At 39.7% G+C, this 19,937-nt stretch overlaps 1 protein-coding gene across 1 annotated transcript in view; it reads right to left on the bottom strand.

The window, feature by feature from the left end:
- MAN1A1 (mannosidase alpha class 1A member 1) overlaps positions 1–16,786 on the bottom strand; it is a 156,502-nt gene extending 139,716 nt beyond the window's left edge. The window contains exons 1-2 of the mRNA XM_030886777.2: positions 16,690–16,786; positions 13,255–13,370 (exon numbers count right to left, since the gene is read on the bottom strand). Coding sequence (XP_030742637.1) covers positions 13,255–13,370; positions 16,690–16,786 — 213 coding nt within the window. The remainder of the gene's footprint in view (positions 1–13,254; positions 13,371–16,689) is intronic.
- Positions 16,787–19,937: the final 3,151 nt, after the last annotated feature.

A 19,937-nucleotide genomic window follows, 5' to 3' on the forward strand; every position in this document is an offset into this window, starting at 1 on the left:
TTGACACAATGTATGTATGTATGTATGTATGGATTGTGATAAGAGCTGTACAAGCCCCCAATAAAATGATTACAAAAAATAAAATAATGTGTGTTTACTTTGCTGAAACAATGCCTATCTAAATCCTTAATAGTTTGCTTTTATTATTTGCAACGTGCCAAATCCTATGCATTTGTGCATGGACTATGCCTTTTACTTCTCACACCAACCCTATGAAGAAATTATAGCATAATTATAACACTACTATCATGTCCATTTCAGAAAAATAATGACACGATGAATTATGGCGCTGCTGAATACTGAAAGTACCACAGGCTTCTAAGGGGACAAATAAATATGTCTTGGAAGAAGAACAGCCCAAACGCTTTTAGAAGTTAGGATGGTGAGACATGGTCTCACAGCCTGTGGATGTTATCAGGAGAGGTTGGTCCCTGGAAAAGGACATTTTGCTTGGACAAGTATAGGGGCAGGTAAAGGAAGATCCTCCACAAGAAGGATTGACACCGTGGATGCAACAATGGGCTAAAACATAACAACCATTGTGAAGGTGGCACGGGACCTGGTGCTGTTTCATTCTTGTACATAGTATTGCTATAAGTCAGAACTGGCACAACTCCAGGCACCTAACATCACCCCCATTTTACAGACAGAGAAAGTGAGACATACAGTAACTAGTGTACCATACTCAGGACAGACAACTAGCAGGGAGTAGACTTGAATTTTGATCATATGATTCCTGGGCTAGGGCTCGCATGCAAACGACGACCCTGTCTCATAATGGCTTTCATGATAATATACAAATCTCTTCATTAACAAAGTGACATACAAACTAATAATGGCCAATATTTTTATGATTTTTTATAATTTGGCTACAAAAAGGATCTGTCCTACATTCTCTCGTGAGACCATCTAGCAAGGTTAATTTATGACAGATGTATACTTGCAGCTTTACTGAGCACCTTTTCATGTTCATTAGGCCTAGCCATTAGCAGCTTGACTTTTACATCATTTCAAAAGCCAGTCAGAACAGGAATCTATCAGATACGCAGATTTATGATACAGGAAATGAGCTTTGTCAAAATCATTGGAGACATTTTCCCTCAAGAACATGTTCATTACATGACTACTGTGTGTCACACGTGGGGCCCACAGAAAGGAAGGCAGGAAAGGACCTCAGCCTCAGGGACTCAGGGTTTCAGCAGGAGGAAACATTTCCAAAAGGAAAACAAAACGAGGAGGTAAGTATTCATTTGTCCCACATGCTCTTTCAGGACCGTTGTAAGCAGAATTACTAAGTCAGTTGTCTGAAAGCTTCCAATTTTGTCCTCTAAAAGAAAGCTTATGAAAATGACATAGGGGGTGGGGCTTATGGGTCGAAGTTGGACAAACACATCATCAAGTAAGACGCTTCAGTGAGTTAATTGTGTTTCATCATGTATAATATGCAAATTTGATTGAAAGCACACTATATGAGCAGAATTTATTTTTGAGGTATGCGGAGCCCTGGGGGTGTAGTGGTTACATGTTGGGCTGCGACGGCATGGCCGGCAGTTTGAAAACCCCAGCAGCTCTGTGGGCCCAAGACTGGGCTTTCTGCTCCCGTCAACAGTCAGAGTCTAGGAAACTCCCTGGGCATCACTAGGAGTCAGCACTGACTTGACGGCAGTGAGTGAGCTTTGAAACATTATCCCTGATACAAATATTGGCAAAGTTTTTATAGCTCATTAAATCACGTTCCTCACAACTGGAGCAATAAGTAACAAAAGATAAACAGAAAATATGCTGAAGTTATCAAGAATTTCATGTAATTTGGATGCACAACCAACGCTCATGGATGCTGCAGTTGAGAAATAAAATGATGTAGTGCACTGGGAAAATCTACCGCAAAATACCTCTTCAAAATGTTGAAAAGCAAAGATGTCACTTTGAAAACTAATGTGGGTCTGACTCAAGCCATAGTATTTTCAATTGCCTCGTATGCATTTGAAAGTTGGACAATGAATAAAGGAAACTGAAGAAATTTGGTGTTTGAATTATGGTGTTTGCAAAGAATATTAAATACACTTTGGACTGACAGAATAAAATGAATGAATCTGTACTCAGAAGAAGTCCACTCACACCACTGGTTCTGTAGGGCTCATCCGCCCTGGATTCCCTGGATTTTCAGTTCCTATCTGTACCAGTGTACATCCTCTGGTCTAGCCAGACTTGCAAGGTAGAATTCGAGTCATGGTAGTGGGAGCGGGGAGGAAACATTTGGGAACTAGAGGAAAGTTGTATTTCTCAGCGTTGTTACATCGCATCCTGACTGGCTCATCTCCTCCCTGAGACCCCTCTGCAAGGGGATCTCCAGTGGCCTACTAATGGGCTTTGGATCTCCACTCCGCACTCCCCCCATCATTCACAGGGCCAGTGGTGTGAGTGGCGAAACAGAGAGGGTAAAGGGAGAATGGGTAGGAAAGAGGGAACCGATTACAAGGAACTATATGTGACCTCCTCCCTGGGGGACAGACAACCAAAAAGTGGATGAAGGGAGACGTCGGACAGGGCAAGATATGACAAAATACCAATTTATAAACTATCAAGGGCACATGAGGGAGGGGGGAGTGGGGAGGGAGGGGAAAAATGAGGACCTAATGTCGGGGGTTTAAGTGGAGAAAAGATGTTTTGAGAATGATGTACAAATGTGCTTTACACAATTGATGTGTGTATGGATTGCGATAACAGTTGTATGAGCCCCTAATAAAATGTTAAAAAAAGAAGTCCAACGAGAATGCTTCTTGGAATTGAGCATGGTGAGGTTCTGTGTCCTGTACCTGCCGTCCGGAGGGATTAGTACCTGGAGCAACATCATGCTTGTGAAGGAGAGGGCCAGCGAAACAAGAGGAAGACGCTCCCCGAGATGAACTGGCACAACAGCTGGAACAACAGTCTCCAGGGGAGGAGGCAAGATCAGAGGGATGGGGTTTCCTGCTGTGCGTCAAACAAGCAGGAGCCACTAACAACAGCACATTGCTGCTAAGGAAAAGGGAGGGGAAATGACCTGTTTTGATTCAGACTGTATGTCCTGTTAATTCTTATGATCACTTGATGGAATTAAGTTAAACCCTCAAGGCATGTGCACTTTCCATTTGTGTTTTGAAGCCTGAAAAACCAGAGAACAGTCCTTCGTATCGCTGCCTCACCAAGTCCGTTAAGACGATTTTACATTCTTCTTCTAGCCGTGGGTATATTAGCTATGCACCCTCTCTTCCTCCAATGAAAATTTTGGGTAATCATCACCTCAATATACACATCTGATAAAAATTACTGCAAAATAAAAGAGTGGGGTCATGTCAAATAACATGAGAAATACAGTTTCAGTTCGACACAAATCACTTATTGGTACAGTTGCTCAACTAAATATTGATCTACTTATATATTCTAGAGCCTAAATTCTAGCCATCTTTCTCCCTCTATGAGATATTGAGAAATATGATTTTGCAAGGTGTCATTCTCAAGGTCAGCTGCTATGTCTTTTGAATTTCATGGATGTGGTAACCTAGTAAGAGAGCCTGCCAAAGAGCAAGTCAGGCTTGTTAGCTTGAATTCAAGAAGGTTCCCAGTGATGAAGGTATCCCTGTCTTCAAAAATATTGCTTATGGGCATCTCACGATTACTACCAGTAGTTCTCAGTGTCACGGCCATCCTCCATTTGAAAACTAGAACTACATTTGAATTCCCAACATCTAATTATTTCTCCCTTCGTTTTTTCAAAAATTCTATCTCAATTGTTTTAGACAATTTAATTTGAAAGTGTTTTCAATGTTCTATAGTAGATTGGGCTGTCGGACAGGAGATTAAAAATTATAGATGTTCAGTCACACTACACAGCAGACCCAAGTCTTTATCAAGCCCTTTCCTTCCTTCAGTGATAAGAGCTAAGGAAGTAAAAAGTTTCCTACCACAACAAAGTGGTTGGCTATACTGAGGGTAACAGGCTATAAATAACATTGAGTCAGAGAGGCCTGGACTTGAAGGCTGGTTCACCCAGGTGAGTCTTGATTTTCTCTTTTGTAAAACGGGATAATACATTCCTTATAAGGCATTGTGGGTCCATGAATAAAACATACTCTTCATTATATTGGACAGAGTCAGGCACACAATCGACCACTACATTCGCTCTCACCATGCAGCAGCTGGACGAATGTACTACTGCCGCCTGTCTTCCATCACAGGGCACGCTAGAAAACCAGATCCTCTACAGTCATCACATTTAATTAAAGTGCCAGAATGCGGCAAGATGTATTTTCTTTGGCTCTTCCTTCGTAAGGCTTAAAATCCTCTTTTGTAACACAGCTCTTGGTAAAGTTTGGGCTTTGATACACTGTATGCTAAATCTGGATTCTCAGAGGTTAACTTCTACTAGAAGAAGTAGATGGTGCCCATCCACCACCTCCAATTGCTCTGCACAGCATCACATTAGAAGGCCTGGGAATAGAACTGGAGGAAAATGTGGAACAAAACTCAAAATCATCAACAGGACCAGGCTTACTGGTTGGCTAGACACTAGAGGAACCCACGACACAATGGCCCTCCAGCAGCCTTCAGGGCTGGACAGAATTTTTGCTCAATTTCCAGTCAAACAATAGACAGGTCAATAAGAGAAACAAAAACACTAGGGAGGTGTACACACCTTAGAATAAGCAACCGTTTGAGACCAAAGGACAAAGTTCTGAAGGGCAAGGGGAAAAGAGGGCCGGCAGAAGAAACATTGGAAGCGGGCGTTACCTCGAGGGATCGCAATGAAGGAGCTGACACAGAAGGCGTGTGACTCGTTGAAAGTAAAATGAGCTGCTCTATAAACGCTTATTTAATTCCCAAAACAAGGTGTAAAAGAAGTTAACCGTTATAAACTGTAGGGTTTTTTAATAAACTTCTGATTCCAGCTGCTATTTAAATAATCTTATTACATTTAAATGATTTTATTCTTCCTATGTGTATTAATGGAGAATCATTTGAAATATTCCAAAACATTTCCACTAAATTAAATGCAGAAGATCTGTAAGTCAGGGAGAAGACAAAGTATAGAAGGGAGAGCTTGAGGCAATTTATAACATTAAAACTTTGGATGATTCATACAAAGAATTCATGCAAATTGTGTGGTTTCTTTCATTTGTTTATTTTGATACAAAAGTTTCCCCTTCATTTATTAAGTATGACTTCATCCTAGCATTTTGCTGCTTATATTTGATGGTTTCTAGTACAGAGTTGCATATTGGGGGCCAGCTTGAGAAACAGAACTAGTCTTTTGTTTATATTACATACACCTATTAGTTACTAAGGAACCCTGGGAAAGCAGTGGGTTAAACATTGGGTTGCTAACTACTCTGTTTGGTTTTGCAATACACTGCAAACAGCGTATAACCTTTGGCCTATTCAAACCTACCAGCTGCTTCACGGGAGAAAGACAGGCCGTCTGCTTAACTCTTTCCTTAATATTCGTCCAGTAATCTACTTAGAAGCAAAATGACAGGAGAAGGGTCTAAGTCTAGAGGCACCGTGTATCGTTACCTCCCTGCTTCCTAACCTTGCGCTCCATCTCTCTCCGGGTGCGAAGAACTGACCTTACCTGGGCAATGGGGAGAGGGGTCTGTTCCAACCTGACTGCCTAACGACCAACCTCCTGTACTCCCATCAGACAGGACAGCATCTTAAATGACTCAGAAATGTAATACATTATCACTTTCTAATCTGATAATTCACCAAAGTGATTTATAAAGTGGTCTGTTGTAAATAGATCTCAGTAAGTGGAATGATGCACTTGACTATGAGATGAACAAGTTTAGGTTTCAGAGTAATTCAGTCACAGATTACTTTTGACTGAGGAACTGAGACCCCAGCTTTTCTGAGGACTAGGTAAGCTATTTCCTTGGACTTTCACACCTTAAGACAATTCTCTAGAAGGAGATTACTACCAGAATTCTCCTTAGTTGCTATTTTACGATTGAAAAAAATACCTCCTCTGGGAGAATAACAGTTATTATTTTCAGAAATATTTTCATTCTACTCTGAATGACTGATCCTCTTTTTCCTGAAACTATTTACTCCGGGTTCTTCAGGCTGAACTCAAAGCACAGTGGTTTCTTTTCTAAAAGGGCAACACTATGACCTCTGAAATCATGGGTGTCTCCCCCCAACCCCCCTTTTTGCTAGCTATTCTTCCAGTTCTCTGTCAACGTTCTACGAAGTGAATTATAAGCTTGGGTTTCTCAAGTTACTATCATATAAGAGAAGCAAGCAAGTTTTAGCAACAAAGGCCTCACTGTAAAGTGGTGCAGTGATAATGTTTAGCAACAACTGTGTCATTACTGGTCAATGAGAAAACCACATTTAATAGTAACTGTTAAACCCAGGCTGAAACCATGCTTCCCATTATTGAGTAATACGCCGGGGACAGTGAGACTTTTCAATGCTGTTGAATAAAGAACTGGAGACATCTATAAAGAGATCTGGTGGCAGCTAACTAATCGAGAGGACAGTGATTTGAACTCACCAACCAGTCCTCTGTGGAAAGATGTGGCAGTCTGCCCCCACCAAGAGTTACAACTTTAGAAGCCCTAGGGGGCAGCTCTCCTCTGTCAGAATAGACTCCATGATAGTGAGTTTGTTTTTATAGGCTTTGCCTACGATTACACTTAGTGCACATCAGCATTAATTCATGGTACTTCAGTATATGTTTTGAATTAGAATTCTGAGGGTTAGGAGGACATATGAATGAAAGTCCTTTTCATAAATTAAATTGTAATTTTAAATAGACTAACTCAGTATTAGCATTCCAACTCTTGGTTTCACAACTAAGTAACACGATAAAACTCCTACAACTGACAAAGTGCAGATTTTCTGCATCATAATGTTAGCAAAGTAGCCATCTTCTTCTATGGTAATGGTTTTGGGTTTTACTAGACAGAACCAGAGTGATTGATGTTTGAGAAGCAGCCCAACCTATCATTGATTACTGTCAGAGAAAACAGTTCAGTTCTCATAGCCAAAAGTTAAATCATCATCCCTGGCAGACACTCCTTAGCAATCAAATGAAAACTGAACCACTCCATTCCACAGGATAGTTACCACAGTTATCTGCACCCACCAGAAGTTAATGCTGTTCTAAAGCAGATCTTTCATAGGAGCAAGTATCACTTCTATGACAAGGAATGCTAGACTTAAGCCAAGGACTTGTTAAGACGCTTGAGGAGAACCAACGCTGTTTCTTGAGGTCAATTTATATTCTTCCAACAGGCCACTGAGTAGTGTTTAGAAAAGTAGGATGGCAACATGAACAGATAAGCAAAAGTCAAATTTTATATTAAAAAATAAAAAGTCACCTTTGCCAAAAGTGCACTTCTGGTCTATAAAACATATGGCGCTTGCTATAATCGAGGATACACTCCAGGAACTTGCCAAAGATTACAGTCTCTCTGTGCTGCCAGTTGGTATCCAGAAGAATTTATGTAATCATTTTATCCTTGGTCATTCTCAAATCTCCCTCCCATCCTCCCTCCCTGAAACTATGGGATTACATTAAAGTAGAAAAATGCTTTTAAAAAAATCATTATATTGGGAGCTCTCACCAAATCATTATGATATGGGAGATATCATAATATTCCATAGTTCAATAACATCAAACAGTGTTTTACAATTGCTACCACCATAAGCTTCAAAACATTTTCTTTCTTCTTGAACTCCATGATAATCTACTTCTCTTTATCCCCTCCATCCCCCACCACACCCCAGGAAATCCGCTCCCCCATATCTTACGCATCTAATGTATCCATCCACATACAATTCTGTTGTTTGAAAAAATGCTTTTGAAGGATGATTTTAATATAACTTTTTTTAAAAAGTATTTTTCTGAGGTTTTATATGAGAAATCATCTGAAGGAAGCATCCATGTATTGTGTGAAATTGATTAATAAGGATATTTTTTAACATTTCTCTTGTAAGGATCCAGGTAATTGACATCTCCTAAAGTATCAGTAAAGAACAAGAAGGTTAGAACTGAATCTTGCAAATGCCCATATGGCCTGAAGTGTCTTTATGAAATTCTTGATCATTTGTCCTTAGTCCAAAGATCTTCTTCTTTCACAGTCACTAAAGTCACCACAAATCCATTCTGGGAGTAAGTTAAAACAGAACAACAGTATTGAACTCCAGATCATGTCCAACAAAATATAAGAAAACGCAGCTGCCTTGCACCCTGTCAGCTTGTCTTTCACCTGAGTCTGCATCATCTGCTGGCAAGTAGGACAGGTGAGTAGGACATCTGCTCCTTTATGCGCCACACCTTGATGGAATACCTGACGGATGGACTCTAATGAGTACGGTGACAATACGATTACATAGCTAATCTCAAAGAGTTCAAATTCTCTGGCTGCTTATACGAGCTTTTCTCTCAACACTGTTATTTCCTCTACCAGAGAAGGCAGCATCATGGAGCTACGAAGACCTTGTTCAATTCATAGCTCTGGACCAGCTCCATGATTTTAAGTATATTATTTAATCCCTTCCCTTATAAAAAATACAGGAAACGCCACATACTCTGTTTGGTTGTCATAAAAGCTAAATGAGAAAAATTATGAAAAGAAAAGAAAACAAAAACAAAAACCCAAGCATAGTATCCGGCATGCAAAAAGCCCCTCTGAGGACTCAATGACCCTGTAGGGCAGAGTAAAACTGGTCCAAGACTGTAGGTCTTTTCAAGAGTAGAATGCCCATTCTTTCTCCCTTGGTGCTGCTGGTAGTTTTGAACTACTCTCCCTGAGGCTAGCAGTCCAACCTGTAGCCCACTCCACCACCAGGGGTTACTCATTTCTTATTTCTTCTCTTTCTTCCTTAGGAAACTCAGATAATTTGATTGCTCTAGACTTTAAGCTCCATGAGTGGAAGTACTCTGTCCACAGAAGGTCCTTAGCAATTAAGGGATGCACGAAGACTGAGAGACTAAGAATTCGTTTTAGGTTCTTCATGTCCAGGATATTTCCCATTAAAGCCAGAAAACTCACCCACTGGAATATGACCTGACTTCGGGTTGTCTGCCCATGTCTTTATCCCTCTGCAGATAGTAAGGGGCTTAAGGAAGTTTGTGGTCAAATGGAATCAAAAGCTAATAGGCTTCTTTTTCTACAATTTTTTTGAAGCCTACTTGTATTTTCACTAAACTCCATGTATACAATCTTTTTCTTGCCCCTGGGAATGCATTATCCTCCTGATTTATTTTATGTCTGTTATTAAAGCTTTTGAACTTTGTGCTACCAAACATGCAAATTAAATCAACTAGCTATGCCTTAATTGAAAGTAGATGAGTTTTAGTTAATGACAGTGTAGACTAATAAAAGCATTTACTTTATACCTTTAAGTGATACAATCTGATTATTTCATATATAAACATAATCATTCCTAACACGGGATATATCAACTCTCAATGAGATTATTTCAACCCTAGTTTCATCTTTAGTTTTCCCTTGTAATGAATTTTGATAAAATAAATATTGTTTTTAATACCTTCATACTATTACCTAACCTATTTTATGAGAAACAATGATAAAAATGTTCAAAATTTGAATGATACTGCGTTATCCCTAAAAATATTTATTTCTGTTTTTCTAATTTCCCCATTCAGATAAATGAAAAAATTTCCCAGTACTTTTACAAGGCAAATAATTTAATTATTGAAGTAGTCACCTGAATCTCTAGCTAGAGTGGGTAAATATCTACAGTAAAATCTGCAGAAGCTGGAACCCTTAAAAAGGCAAAAATGTGCCAAATCAAACTCCCTGCCACAGAGCTGACTCTGACTCATAGCAATACTCCAGGGCTTCCAGAGATCGAATCCTTATGGGAGGAGCAGCCTCATGTTTCCCTGTGGAGTCGGTGGTAGGCATGAACTTCTGACGTTGTGATTAGTAGTCCAACACTTAAGCTACTGAACCACCAGGGTTGTTTTCCACCAAGAAAGTACAATTTAAAAAACCCCAAATGACAGCTTGCACCCTGTCCAGGGTGAACAACGTGCGAAACCTGGAAAAACAAGGCTGTCCCATTGAGTTTCAGCATTCACAGGTTTCATGGTACAACACAAGTTCTCATAGGTGGCATGTTACAACCAAGCCAAAGACAATAAGCTGAGCTTTATATTTTATCATTAGGAGAGTAAAACAATGTGTCTTTCCTTAATTTAAATTTACTACTAGTTTTAATATAACATTGGCTTTATTAAAGGACAAATATGGCAATACTCAAAGAGTTGCACTAAATATGTTTGAAGAACTCCTAGATTATGAAAGGTGTGGTGACAAATTTGGGATCTGAGGCAATGTTTTTTTTAAGATACATATTTAAAAGATATGGCTCAGGATTATAATAACATATTGTTATCTTTAAATCTTGATTTCTATTATATGGGTCAGTTCTCAATTGATGTTCCACATGAAAGTCTGTAAGCTAATGAGATACAATCTTTTTGAAAGAGCAAAAATAAAAATTTAAATATACAAGGAAACTCAATTTCAGTATCTTAGCAATCACATGATGGGAATCTGATGCTTTTTTTATTACTAGTAAGGAAACCAAGTAACTTATTCTTCTAGATAACCTAATCTCTCTATTAGACTCACTCTGCTTTTTCACAGGGTCCCCAAGGCACACAAAACACATTCTTGTCACTGGGCTGTGGTCTTGAGCCAGCCAACTGCCCTTTCTTTAAAGGAAATCTTGTCGATCACCTTAAAAGGCCTTGTGCCTAGTTCTTTTTAAGATGCCAGATCTGGCCTTCTGCCCTCTCTACCAAATAACAATTACTGCCAAGAATTAGCAAGGGACCTGGGCACTGAGAAAATCTAGTATCCCAACGCTATGCTCCTGTCTTCCATTAGTAGGCTTTGGAAAAACCTTGTTCTCATTCTTAAAAAATGACAAGGAGGGCTGAAGGGATGGAATGACGGGCAAAGGGAGAGAGGAACAGAGTGAGAAACACTCGACTCTCTCACCTGCTGTAGCAGAGGATAAGCCCACAGTTTGGAATTTACATATAAATAACAGGACGCAACAAAAGTAGTATGAGAAGAGAACAAGTAAATATAAACATTCCACCATGGCTTTTCCCATCATTTTCAGTAACATCGCAGCAGCCACAGGTCATTCCTATCAAATAACTACATAACCTTGAGCAAAGCACTAGCTTCTCAGGCCCGCTTTCTCCTCACTAGAAATGGACCGCACCCACTGATCTCCACGGCCCCTTTGACATTGGAAGACTATTTCCCTACTCTTCTAGATTCGGTTGCACGGCGCATGAGACAAGCTCATCTGCTTGCCCTGTAAGGCCTCAGAGGGCTCTAAAATAAAGAGTAATTAATTAGGCGTGTCAGAATAAAATATGTTTAAAATTTATGTTTTTTACTCCAAACCTTCATCCAGTTTTGCTGGCCTTAATTGTGACCAACAACGGTGCCCTCGTGTGGACTCTGGGAGATCAAGGGCTCCATGAAGCAGAGGGGTGGTAGGGTTGCCCTCTTTCTTTGTCCATTTTCAACATACAGCATGCATGCAATTCAGGGGTTTACAGATATGATCAAACTCTTACCAAATACACAGAGTGGCATGGCATTAAAGCATCCAGCTGCTAGCAGGGGTTGGGTGGTTTGGGGCTGCCAGCTGCTCTGTCACTGGAGGCGCTCTGAAGGAATTGCCAAAGCCAAGCAGGTTATAACAAAGGGAAGGGCTCTGTGTTGACATGTGGCCTGGTGGACTCTTACCTAGAGACTGAGCTCCTCTCTCCCCACCAAGGAGCATTTTATAAGGTACAGGGGTGGAGTCATGGGGCTGTTGGGTGAAGGGCTGGACAGCAGATAGCAAGTGGGGTACAGAAGAGGAATGGGGAGGGCATTGAAAGTGTCTGGGGGCTTTTCATGTCCCATAGGCTTCTTTGTCTCCACTGGAGCAGTGCTTTCCCCCTGCACCACCTCCATGGGAGAAAGACTTAGGCAGCAGTCTGCTTCTGTCAAGATCACAACCTTGGAAGCCCGAGGGAGGCAGGGAAGCTGTACTCTGTCCAACAGGATCACTATGAGTATCATCAACTCGACAGCAACAGGCCTGGTGTTTTCGCCTGCTTGGCACCAAACAGACACTAGGTTCAAAATCTTAGGTTTACAATAATGCTGATCATGTAAGTAGAAGCCAAAAGCAAAAGGACAGGGCTGACACTTGTCTGTATTAAAGGAAGCTCTTTGTCCACTATGAGATAAAATCAATGGCAAGCAGTTCTTTGGAAATCTAAAGTATAAAGAAGTGTTAGAAGTGTCTACTATTTTTAATTCTGGAGTTTTCCTTTAGTATACAACGTGTTTTCAGGTGCTTTCTAACTACGACAATAGAAATATCAAATTTTAAACACATGCCATTCATACACTGTCAATTTTTTTAATCGATTGGCATATCTGACCAACAAAATGTCAAGCCCTAATTTAGAAGAAAGCAGATGTGACTACTGATAGATGCCCCGTGGCTGGGCAGCAAAGTGTGGGCACCAGAGCTGCATATTTGTGTGCCTGGACCGCAGCTGCGCACTGGGCCCCAATGGACGACGGCAGTGTGGAGGAAACCTGCGAAGCCAAGGTTCCTGATCCGTACAGGTGTGAAGAGCCTGCCCATTTCACAGGGTTTCTGTAGGACTTAAGACAAGAATAGTTGTCTAATGAAAATTTATGTCTTCTTTTTCCCCTTTAATTTGCCCCAACCAAAGACAGGTATTTTACTAGCCTGGAAAGGCACATGTAGGAAAGCAGGTGAAAGTACTCTTTACAAATGGCATTACAGGTTTCTGCTGAGCGAGCCCAGACTACAATAACCTGCCTCCATGCAGAATTCACCCACGGTCACTTAAGAACATAACCTTAAGAACTAAACCCTCCCACCCTTTCTCTCCCCAGTCAAAATAATCCATTTCTTTTGGGGATGATGACGATATTCTAAAATTGACTGCAGTTAGTGTTGTCCACCTTTGTGAATATATCTAAGGCCATTGGATTAGTTACTTAAGTGGTTTAACTTAAGGCATGTGAGATTTGTATCTAAATAAAGGTCTTTTTTTTGGTCTGGAAAAATAAAATAACAGAAAAACAAAACTTCTGACCTTCCAGCTGGCTCTCAAGCTTTAGCCTTGGAGCCACCAAGATGCCCTATGAAGACTGAATGAACAACACTTATTTAACTTACCACATTGAAATCCAAATTTTTTTCAACCCATGCTTTGGCTTCTTGAAATTCGTCTTTCATTCCCATAATAAACAGCGTGTCCAGGGCGTCTACTATTGTAGCTCCTTTGATGTTGCCTGAAAAAAAATGGAAAATCGTGATTGCAAAAAAAAGTTTGACAGGTACATACACACAAACTGAGCAAGTCTTGGAAAAGAGGAGGTGAGCGATACTGTATTTATTAATGAGCACAGATATTAAACTTTGTCTAAAATTCTTTTCAGAGGAAGAAAAAAATGAAAATTTCACCAAAACCCAAATACAAATTACCCCAGGGTAAATAAAGAACAAGGCTCTGATCTTTGAAGTTTCTCCCAATTTCTAGAAACAAATCTCTTAGAATTTTCCTTTGTGATTATATTATCTAGCAAGAAAACAGCGGGCCTCAAACAAAGGAGCGGTACACCCCTATTAATTTTAATGTAATTATACAAAATTCACCTGTGCCAAAATGGTCTAAACATACGTGATGCCAAACTGCTCAGTAATGGCTCTAATAAACCATGACTCCCAGATGAGATTCCACCTCCTCTGATTTCTCACACTCTAAGCACCCACCCAGCCTCGAGCTCTGTGGTTTTTCTCCCTGACCTCCCTTGACACAAAGCCTTCCTCCATCCCCTGGCAGTCGTCACTTATGTATTAGAATTGCATGTGTGCCTTTAGTCCGTTAACACCCTTAGGAGACAGAGGTCATGCTTGTTCATCTCTCTGGCCCTCAGGGATGCTCTCACAGTCACGCTGCTGCTGATCCATGAATGGCTCATCAAAGACTGGGTGTTACGCTGTCTGCAGAAGACTGGGGTTCTGGATAGTCTAGGACTGCGTTTTTAAGGAAAAAATGGAAGTGACTTTATAGACCCATTCCTTTAAAATACCAAAGTGGGATATTATCATTAGGAAATCCTAAGTAATGCAATATTAAAATATTATCCTCCCAAAACATTTATTCTAAAGATTATTCAAGGATAACAACAAAAAAGAAACTAGGGGATTCTTTTCATGACAGCTTTTGTTTCATCCAATTTCCTTTAAAATATACCCTTTGAGATGGACTCCCTGGAGAGAACAAATCATCAATGAGCTTAACAGCCACAGAAAGGTTGGCAGTTCAAGCCCACTCAGAAGCACCACTGAAGACAAGCCTGTGATGAACTTTTGGACAATCAGCCGTTGAAAACCTTGTGGAGCACAGTTCTCTTCTGGCCCCCACAGGGTCCCCAAGAGCGAGAATCGACCTGACAACTGGCGGGGTGTTTCTCTGAAAAGCACTATCAATTCGGGTGACAGGTAAGGATGTTTTAAAGTATGCAAAAAGAAATATGAGAATCAGCTTTAGATTTTTATTGATGCCTTGAATTTTCATTTTAAGCCTGGTGCTTTATCTGACTGTTTTTATTTCTTATATTCTAGCTTCACACTGAGGATAACTAGTCAGACACATATTCTCTTTCTCTCTTGTAGATTCAGTTCTGCTTAACATCTTTTTAATTCTGAAATCATGCAATAGTTTTGGTTATTATTTTTAAAATAAATGAGAAGTGATGAATCCTTGCAATACTTTCTAATGTTAATGTTTAACACACAACACAACTGTTTCAAGTTAATAATGTAGCCCTCTACCTCTCCCTGGGAAATAAATGTAAGGTTCAGCATAACCGATGAGAAAAAAATATGAGAATGAACCAGTCCTGAAGAAATTCCTAATGGCTAATAATCAGGAAAACTTACAATATTCTAATTGACTAGTACTGCCTCTTTTATATTAAAAAAAGCAACAACAGAATAAGCTGTTTTTTAAAGTCAAAACAGAAGAGCCTATGTCCAAGTAAGAGTCACTCCCTAAGAAGCCAGGTGGTGAGGTACTTCAGGTTTGCCGAGAGGAGAGTTACACAACACATAAAGAACCTGGCTAGGAAGTAGGGTCAGTAAGTCATGGAGAAGCTTTCTCCATCAGTAGAAAAGAAAACTCTGTATTTTTTGTAACAACTTTAGAGCTAGTATAAGAAAATCTTGTCGTAGTCAAGAATGACATGAAGCTGGAGTGACATAAATATAATTTAAATGATTAATGTTTCATTTCCTTATATCAATACCTAAATCTCTTATAAACAGAACAAGTTCTTAAGTGGATTATGGGAGTTTTTCCTTTTTTTTAGTTTTTCCAGTTTTTAATAGAAGATGCCAATCAAAAGTATAGCTTTTAAAAGTACGATAAAGAATGTTTTAACACTCTAATAAAGTTGAAAATGATAAATGTATTAACTTGTCTTAACAGCACCAAATGATCTTTTTAATGAAGATTATGGTATATCATATAACTGATTTCTTAATCGTATAATACAATTTTATTGAGGGAATAGCCAACATAGAATTCTGTATAGATGTTTTAAGATATAACAATAGGAAAATAAAAAATGATAAAATTTCAAGGTCCCAGCAATATTAAATATTCACGTTTCACCTGAAACAAACCCATTACTCTTGTCTTTGGCCAGTCACCAAAGTGACTTAAGGAATTAAGAAAGGTTGATTTCTTGGTCTAGAGCCAAGCATGGCTTCAATTAAATGGATATTTGATCTGTTTCAAATAAACACTCATGTTGGGTAACCCACATTTCAGTAGCAAACTAGATTTCATATTGGTAGAACTTTTCTTCTGTATCCTTTACGAAATGGGCGATCTTTACCAAAGGGGAACCTGATCAACAAACAACCTGAGAGAAGTTGAACAGTAATAGAGCGGTGGCCTAAAGGAGGAGAAAGGGGAGAAAACATGGGGGGAGTTTGATATCCAGCCCACTGAGAAGGGACTGGGTGGCTCTGTGACCCAAGGAGACCACTTCGGTTTCTGTGTCCTGGTTCCCTGATCTCCACTGTGGGAAGAGTCACTTATTCCTGTAATAAAACATGCAAGAGAGGAGAAAAGGAAGTTCAAACAAATGATCTAACTTGAACTCATTCTCACTTTCTCTTCCAGGGTCCCAAAGTGAGAAGCCTAGAACCATAGTGGAGTGTCACTGAGGTAGAGAGATGATCCCTATGTGTTGTGGTCAGCACATCTAAAAAGACACAGGCTTTAGTCACTGTTGCCAATCAAATGCTGCCCTCCTAGGAATCACCTTGGTAGCCAAAAAGCATGATGCTCGGTCCCATAGGGACTAAATGAGTATCTGTGGAGGTGCAGCCAGGGCATCAGTATTTTAAAAGTTGCCGTCACTGCTCTCTCTGAAGGACACACTAAGACAGTCATTGCAGAGAACCCTATCAGGTGTACACGTTTCCTAGCAACACGGTCTGGAAGATCAGAGTAATACACCAACGTCTCCACCCATAAGCTCAGTGTCTATGGAGAGAAGTAACTGTCATGAAGAAACTCAAGCACAGTCTACTCACCAAACAAACTACTCGAATGGCCTTCTTTTGATATGGGCTTCAGTTCGTTTAATCCCCAAGAATAACGCTTATAATTAAACCAGGCATGTTTCATCATCTGAGGAAACAAATGAAAACAGGATTATAATTTAAATTTGAGATGTTTTTGCAATAACATAGATCACATACAGAAGACTTGAAAGTTAAACATTAAAACTCACTGCTTAGTTAAAAAGAGGATGATTAATTAAAAGGGTAATGATTATATTGGTACATTTGAACATATGTATGAGTCACTGTTTTATGTTTGCAAATCTGAGATTTTTCTTTTCAAGTCTATTTAATCCTATGTCATATAAAAATTTCTAAAACCAAACAGTAGTCTAAATTCTATACCATTGGCTAAATTAACGATACTATCGATGGACTCACCATATGCCCCATGGGATGATTTATATTTCCCAATACAATGTTAACGACGTCTCTAAAGTGGACCAGGGAAGTATATAGACCGTAGTCATGTGGATGGATTTTGATCTTGAACTTAATTGTAGCCCTAATCTAAGAACAATTCATTCTTAGGATGTTGCACTACTTGGCACTTGTTTTCATGAAGCGATCACTGAAGGATATGGGTGCTGGAGCAAAATATGGTGAGGAAATCAGATAGTGTCTAGGTATCAGGAAAAATCATGTCTGCGGACTTAAAGGCTTGTCTTAAAACAAGCAGCCATGTACGTGAGGTGTCAGTAAAGTTCACATGGAAGAAGCATACCAGCCTGTGTGAACCAAAGATTGTAAATAAGGACATTCAAGATAAATATGTATCTTTGAGCAACTTATATATTATGCTCCTGAACCACCACTGTTACTACTACTACCAAGATTATTTAGGATCTGTTGGGTACTCAGGGAGCCTTGGTGGCACAGCGGTCACACATTGGGCTGCTAACTACAAGGTCAGCAGTTCAAAACCACCAGCCACTTCACAGGAGAAAGGTGAGGCTTTCTACTCCGTAAAGAACTGCAGCCGTGGAAGCTCCCAGGGGCAGTTCTACTCTGTCCTGTAGGGTCGCTGTGAGTCAGAATGGACTTCATGGCAGTGAGTTGGTTTGGAGAGTTTTGCTAGGCATTCTGCTAACTGTTCTACATTCATTAGTGTAGTCAATGCTCACTATAATCCTGGAAAAAATGTCTTATTACCACGATTTGGTAGATGAATGCATGGAGGCTTAGACGTTAAAAACAAAGAAAAGCGACTCCAAGTTGTGAAGTTTCTCTGTGACCTAGAAGTCAGACTTTATTCCCGCACTTGCCTCACTCCATTGTCAATGGTGTTAACCTATACACTTCGTCTTCCTTTAATGAGTTAGCACCAACGAAGTCTTAATGAATTAGATTGTTGATCTTTCACCACCAACAGAATGTGTGTAACATAATGTTTTCAAGATTTTATCCTTACAAATTAACTGGAAAGCATAATAGATTGGCGGGTCAGATAACTTGATCTACAACCCTTACTCGGGTGAATCAGGTCTTTTGCTGTTATTCTCTTCTTTCTCTAAGGGAGTCTAGAGACTCCCTTTCCATATCTGAAAAACCGGGATAATTCCTCACAGGGCGCCTGCAAGGATGTCCATGAGGTTGCACCTAGCACACTACTGGGCACATAGCTGACACTTGCCTATCTATTGAATTTTAAACATATTTAAACTAATTAAATTCACACCACAAAAGTAGAAACCAATAATATTCTAAAAGGCCAGGTGTAAGAAAGTAACAAAAATATCTTGAGATTGTCTTTTCCTACTAAATGTACAACATTTGGTAAACTCTTCATTCCTTTATATATTTCCAAAGATGCTTTAACTTTGAAAAGTTTAAAAAATATATCTGATAAAGTAGAAACAAAAAAGGTTATGATTTGTTTTGGCTGTAAATCTGAATGAAAATTGCAGTGCCCCTGCCATTAGCAGCCCAGAGAGCGCATCCCACTCTCCTGCAGAGGGATACAAGGGGCTTCGGAAGTGCAGGAGTCATGCGTTGGGCTGCAATCTGCCAACTCAGCGGTTCAAAACCACCAGTCACTCTGTGGGAAGACAGACGGCGAAGCTTTCTACTCCTGTCAAGACAAGTTACAGTTTCAAAAACTCACAGGGACAATTCCACCGTACCCTATAGGATCACGAGTAGTCAGCATCGACTTGACGGCAGTGATTTTTTTCGTTTTATAGGGGAATATATTGCTTTTAATAAAAAAATCGTTTTTATAGTGTATGAGTACAGAATCTCTTTAAGTTACCTCTGCAACATATATGAACTAACTTTCCTTAACTTTTTCCCCCCAAGAGAAAATCAGACACTAATTGCTTAGCTCCTTACATTTCAAGAGTTGCTTTGACACGTTTCTCAAAATGGGTTCCACATCCCATGAGATTTCATGAGTGAAAGTTAGATAAGAAACATAAAGTGACTCACTCAGCACACCCTGGGGGGGTGTCCTGAATCTAAAAGGCAAAGCGGAGCAATCAAAGCGTGAACCTATTCCAATGGTTGGTCATCTCTGGGGAAAATGACCACGATAAAGCTAATTGCAAGACATTGTCAGTGCATAGACTAACAGTGGCAGTGAATTCACGAGCTGCATGTAAAATCAGCTTGTTAATTCAGATTTATAACTTAGACAAATATTTGAAAACATCAAAATACTACTAGCATCTAATTGTACAGTGTTAAGCCACCCGCCAGCTGAAGGGCCATGAGATTAAGGCATTTAATCTTTCCAGGCTCAGTGTGCTCATGAAAGTTAGAGGACAGAAGGTCACTTCTAAACAAAATTCTACTACTTCCAAAGTTCATGGATAGGATTTATTACCCCCTCCTTGAAACTCCTCTTTAGAGTTCTCTCTTAATTTCATTTTGTAGTCTTTCATCAATTCAATTAGGTTCTATAGCCTGACAGTCCAACCAGGGGGATTAAAGTAGGCCAAAACCAAATGTTGATTAGGACTTCACTTGACTGAAAATTTTGCAAAGGGGGAGGGGAGGAACCCGAAAACTTTAAAAGCAAACCAAAGATATAGTTTTTCATTTTTCCCTGGATATTTATATTTGCATTAGTAAAAGATGTGGTGTGAATGGAAACCTTTAAACAAGAGAGGATGATACAAAACTGAATAATAACAGTATATTATTTTTACCCCTGGAAGGCAGAATTAAGTAACAAAAGCCAACAAAGCCCTACTCACTTGCCATTGAGTTAATGCTGA

Source organism: Echinops telfairi, unplaced genomic scaffold (assembly GCF_000313985.2).
Source record: "Echinops telfairi isolate 266 unplaced genomic scaffold, ASM31398v2 ScPeMD7_3533;HRSCAF=4204_0, whole genome shotgun sequence".
Classification (NCBI taxonomy): Eukaryota; Metazoa; Chordata; class Mammalia; order Afrosoricida; family Tenrecidae; genus Echinops; species Echinops telfairi.